This window comes from Hipposideros armiger, unplaced genomic scaffold (genome assembly GCF_001890085.2).
Source record: "Hipposideros armiger isolate ML-2016 unplaced genomic scaffold, ASM189008v1 scaffold_6, whole genome shotgun sequence".
NCBI lineage: Eukaryota > Metazoa > Chordata > Mammalia > Chiroptera > Hipposideridae > Hipposideros > Hipposideros armiger.
In genome coordinates, this window is record NW_017731356.1 from 3,447,124 (window position 1) to 3,452,185 (window position 5,062).

The 5,062-nt window shown below is 51.3% G+C and overlaps 1 protein-coding gene across 1 annotated transcript in view; it reads left to right on the forward strand.

The window, feature by feature from the left end:
* Positions 1–2,574, forward strand: part of METTL13 (methyltransferase 13, eEF1A N-terminus and K55) — a 20,473-nt gene extending 17,899 nt beyond the window's left edge. The window contains exons 5-6 of the mRNA XM_019646969.1: positions 656–835; positions 2,194–2,574. Of these exons, the coding sequence (XP_019502514.1) occupies positions 656–835; positions 2,194–2,468 (455 nt within the window). The 3' untranslated portion in view covers positions 2,469–2,574. The remainder of the gene's footprint in view (positions 1–655; positions 836–2,193) is intronic.
* The last annotated feature ends 2,488 nt before the right edge of the window (positions 2,575–5,062 follow it).

Consider the following 5,062-nt stretch of genomic DNA (forward strand, 5'->3'; position numbering starts at 1 on the left):
AGGCACTCAGAGGCGACGACACTCGTCCTAAAGTTTTGGGATCCAGTTCATCATTTTCTCACCCATGTAGCAAAATCATGTTTCTCGAGTCAGCTATTGTTCAGGTAACCAAGAGAGATACCCTAACTTCAGTTTGAGAACATTTCCTCCTAGGAGGCCACATGTTTCCTGAGTGCAGTTGCCATTTGCCGGGTCAGCCCTTAAGGGTTTGGACAGCTGCTCTGTCCACATCAGTGGTTCTCACCTCTGACTGTATTTAGCATTCCCTGGGGAGCTGAAGAAAACCAGTGGCTTCCCCTCTTCGCCCTGCTCCCTGCCACCATGGGCTTTGTAGCTCAGCTGGTCAGGAGAGGGGCCCAGGTTCTCGAATCATTTAGAAGCTTTCCGCAGTGACACTTGTGTTCCTCGGGGGTTGGAAACCACTGGCGTAGACAGCCTCTTCAGCAGGCAGTAATCGTGCAGAGTGAGCTGCGGAGGAGATGAAGGCCCCGTCCTTAGTGTGGGGTGCTCACAGCAGAACCCTGATGGTGACTCCCCTGGACGGCGACGTCAGTGCCCTTAGCAGGCAAACCACACCCTCCACGTTATCCTTCTGATTCAGCCACCCATGCCCACCACAGGTCACAGGAGAGATGTGACGTAGGAATGTAAACAGTGTCATTTTATCCAGCAAAGACAAAACCTCGTTTGCTTCTCTTCCCAGCACGGCCTCACTACGACGTCATAATGTTTGACGTAGACAGCAAGGACCCAACCCTGGGAATGAGCTGCCCGCCCCCAGCGTTTGTGGACCAGCCCTTCCTGCACAAGGTCAAAAGCATCTTGAGTCCCGAAGGTACGGAGAACAGCAGGTTGGGGAGGACGGTGGATAGGTCCTGCAAATATTTCACTTTTTAATGGAAAACGCACATATCGTAAATGTGTATCTCGGTTGAGTTTCATAAGCCGGATACTACATCCATTGCCAGCAGTGAACAGAAAGCGTTGCCAGCTCCCCCGAAGCCCAGCGCTTCCCTCCTTCCGGTAACTCATGCTCCTCTCAGGATAACCACTGTCCTAGCTTCTGTCAGCACAGCTTCGTTTGCCCATTTTTCTTCTTTCTCTCCATGGAATCATACTGAATGGAATGTTTAAGTTTCCGTTTCCTTGCTGCCAACATGATGTCTGTGAGATGCTTCTCTCGTGTTGCATTTCCGTTGCTGTCGTTGCTGTGTAGCCTCATGGCGTGACTGTGGCGCGGTTGGCTTCTCCACTCTGCGCTGGTCGTTGGGAGTTTTCTTGTTTGCAGCTGTCATACGTAGTGCTGCCATTAGCATTCCAGCAGGTGCCTTTAGGTGAGACGTTTGCAGGTCTGTTGGGCATAGATGCAGGCTTGTATTGGGTTGTCAGAAAAGCCATGACATATTTTTTCTATGTTTTTCGTTGCAAAAATGCGTCATGACTTTTTCGACAACCCAATAGTTGCTGGATGGTGGATGACCTATATGTTCAGCATTTGAGATGCTGCCACATGGTTTTACAAAGTGGCTGCAATCATTCTCATTCCCACCAGCATGGTGGCGCTGACCATCAGCTGAATTCTGCCTACATGCCCTGGACGCGGCAGGATGTTATTCCATCCTCATAGTGCTTGTTTTCAGAGGAGGAAAGGGAAGTAAAGAGACTTTCCAAGGTGACACAGGTAACAACTGGGGCTCCAACCCAGGTCCTTAATCCACATGTTCACGCCCTCCCGGATGTTTCGATTCTGTGTGAGGTGCTGTGGTGAACAGAGCTGATTTACGACCTTAATTGTCACAGGCTGATAAGGTTGGCTGTCTCCCTGGCTAATTAAACACTGGACGGTGTATGTCAAGGAGATGACACCCCTGAGGGGTTGGTGCGCCTTTCTTGGAGTTGTTAATGACTTCCTTCCGAAGGCATTTCTTTGGGAAACTGAGGCATGGTGCATGGTGAAACCAGTTGTTAGCAGCACAGAAACTAGGCTGAAGTTTTCTCATGGCTCATGTGTTTCCCATGCTTTTCTCCTTCTGCCTTTGTGGGTGCTCTGCAAACCTGCTGCTGCCGTCCGTGCATTTCCTAGTCCACCAGCCTCCCTGGGGCAGGAATTGATATTGTCCTCAGAGCTGAACCTCGTCTTCGGCATGTCACCCGATCTGTGGTCATTCTGACTCTTTCCTTCCCACCCCACAGGTGTCTTTATCCTCAACCTCGTGTGCCGGGACTTGGGGCTAAAGGACTCAGTGCTGGGTGGGCTCAAGGCGGTGTTCCCCCTTCTGTATGTCCGGCGAATTGAGGGGGAAGTGAACGAGATCCTGTTCTGTCAGCTGCGCCCCGAGCAGACACGTGCCATGCCAGAGCTGCTGGAAATGGCCCAGGCCTTGGAGCAGGCCCTGAGGAAGCCAGGGAGGGGTTGGGATGACACGTATGTCCTGTCAGATATGCTCAAGACCGTGAAGATTGTGTGATCGCTGGCCATGCGGTCCTCTCAGCTTCCTGCCAGACTGCCCTTGGGCTCCCAGCCTGCCAGAGACTGAAGAACTATCAGGCACCATACTTTTCAAGCCTCATATTTTTCTCNCCTCAAGCTCAGATCGTAATCCTGAAATGGCTACATGTCTAAATTGTTTTCTTCTTGTTTATTTTAAACACAAAGGTACAAAATTCATTCAGTGAGCTATGCAAAGTACACAGGCTTTTAGGCGTTCAGCTTGGTGAATTTTTGCGTATATATATACCCACGTAACCAGACGAAACATTTAAATATCATGTGTCTGTTGGAGAAATGCCCTTGCAGTTTAGGAGAATGTCTGGCTTTTCATTAATGCATTATTTGAGCACCAGATGCAATCCTATCTTGAATTTCTAGTTTTGAAAAAAATCCATGTTACAGATAGTGCAACCATAGCCTTGTCACTAGTGACAAGTTTGGATCTGACCACGTGGTGAAGACGCTCAGGTTTCTGTCTGCGCCTGTACCTGTCTTCACCCGAAGTCCGACAGTGTGTGTGCACTGCTCTTTGGGCCCATCCTGGTGTGGATATGTGTCCCCGGAGGCTCGGTTCTTACATTGAATCCTCAGGGTCTGTCTCCTTGTGGTGACTCTGTCCTGTTTCTTGTCTTCCCTCTGGTGGCTCTGGTCTCTCTCTGCTTAGGTCCAGGCGTGGAGCCTTTGTTTTCCTGTGATTTCTGGAACTCGATGGATGTGTGTGAGGGGGCCCTTGTGCCTTGTGAACAGAAAGCTGGGCCGAGGGCATCGCGCCTACACTGATCACCAACCAGCTGCTGCCCACTGTCCCTTATGTTTCTTAGAGGGGCTCTAATAATGCCGATGGTGGGGACTCGTGATGTAACATCAGCTGGGTGCTTTGGCATCTCTAAGGGGCCAGAATAATAGCACACGGTTCATCTTCTGAATCTAGTAAAGGGGGGACAGTGAGGCCAGGGTTGAGTTTTAAGATGTGAACGTTAACTCCTGAATTTCTGGGATGAGACAGGGAGGCCAGGTCCTTACATTTTGTATCCCCTGGGTGGAGCCAACAATCTGACCCGTCTTTTGTCCTCCCAAGTACCAAACTTTGCGGTGAGCAGATGGTAAATGATGCTTTCTTCCTTTGTTGCAGAGACCCCACTGGCGTTGTTGGTGGTAGGCCTGGGTGGGGGCAGCCTCCCCCTCTTTGTCCACGATCATTTCCCGAAGTCCTGTGTTGATGCTGTAGAGATCGACCCCTCCATGTTGGAAGTGGCCACACAGTGGTTTGGCTTTTGCCAGAGCAACCGGATGAAGGTCCACCTTGCAGACGGCCTGGATTATATCAGCAACCTGGCGGGAGGAGCAGGTATGGCCCCTGGCGGGATGGAGGGGTGTCCGCGGAAGACTGAGCCGAGCTTTTCAGGCCCGCAAGGGCCTCTAGGATTTATGCCTAAGAGGGCGGCCTCCGTGCCACGTGCGCCTTTCACCTGTGTGTGTGTCAACGTATTTATTCAATCAATACAGAGTGCCAACCATATGCTCAGCTCTGTGCTAGGGGTGGGGGTATAGCAACAAGTGAAAGAGGCTGTTTCCTGCCCTGATGGCGCTCACAGACCAGTGGGCTGCTCTTCAGACCCTGTAACCTCGCCACCTCCTCACCATCCCTGAAACCTAAACTGTAGCTGGCTGAGGAAAAGGAAGAAAAGTGGGGGTGGTGGGGGTGTTGGAGGGTGTTTTTTTTCTAAATCTTTCGGCGGGAGGTGAAGCCAAACTAGAGCAGGGCTGCCTTCATGCCAGTTGGTAACACCTCAGGGACACGTGGCCGTGTCTGCAGACATGTCTTTGGTCGTCACCACCTTTGTGCAGGGATATGCTCCTGGCATCTGGCGGGTAGAGACCCGGGATGCTGCTAAACCTGCTCCAATGTGCAGGACAGCCACTGAGGATAATGAGGCATCTGACCCAGATGTCAGTGGTGCCGAGGCTGACAAACCCTGAGGCAGATGCCACTCAGCAGGAATTCTGATAGCCCTGCTGCTCCTGGAATTAGGTCCATTTTGCTCTAATAACTTGTGCCACAGACTTAGGACACAAGGCATGTTAATGTTCCCCACGAGCTCCCTCCGTCCTTTGTGTATAGGTTCCTGGGGACTGGCGCTTTCCCGAGTGTGAGTCCAGAAAGGAAGGTGTCAGGTCAGTTCAGTCCTGAGAGAACTTGGGGCGCTCAGGCCACCACCCTTCCTGGTCTGCTCGTTCCATAATAGGTGCTCAGGTTCCAGTAAGGGGTTAGAGCTTCCAGTAAGGGGGTGGCAAACCAGGGGACATTTTGGTGCTGGGATGAGTATTTTTGGTGCTGGGATGGACAGATGCTGCCTCATTTTAATTGCAAACTGAACCATATTAGAGTTTCACAGGTTCCCTCTCTGAGGTTGGGTCATTTGGGGGGCTCAGACCCAAGATAGCTAATGCATGTGAACCATTTAAAACAGCGCCAGGCACATGGTAGGTGCTCAATGCACAGTGCGCTGCTCTTGTTCTTATCCGTGGGTCAGTTTTGAACGGCTCTAACCACCACAACCTTTCCGATGA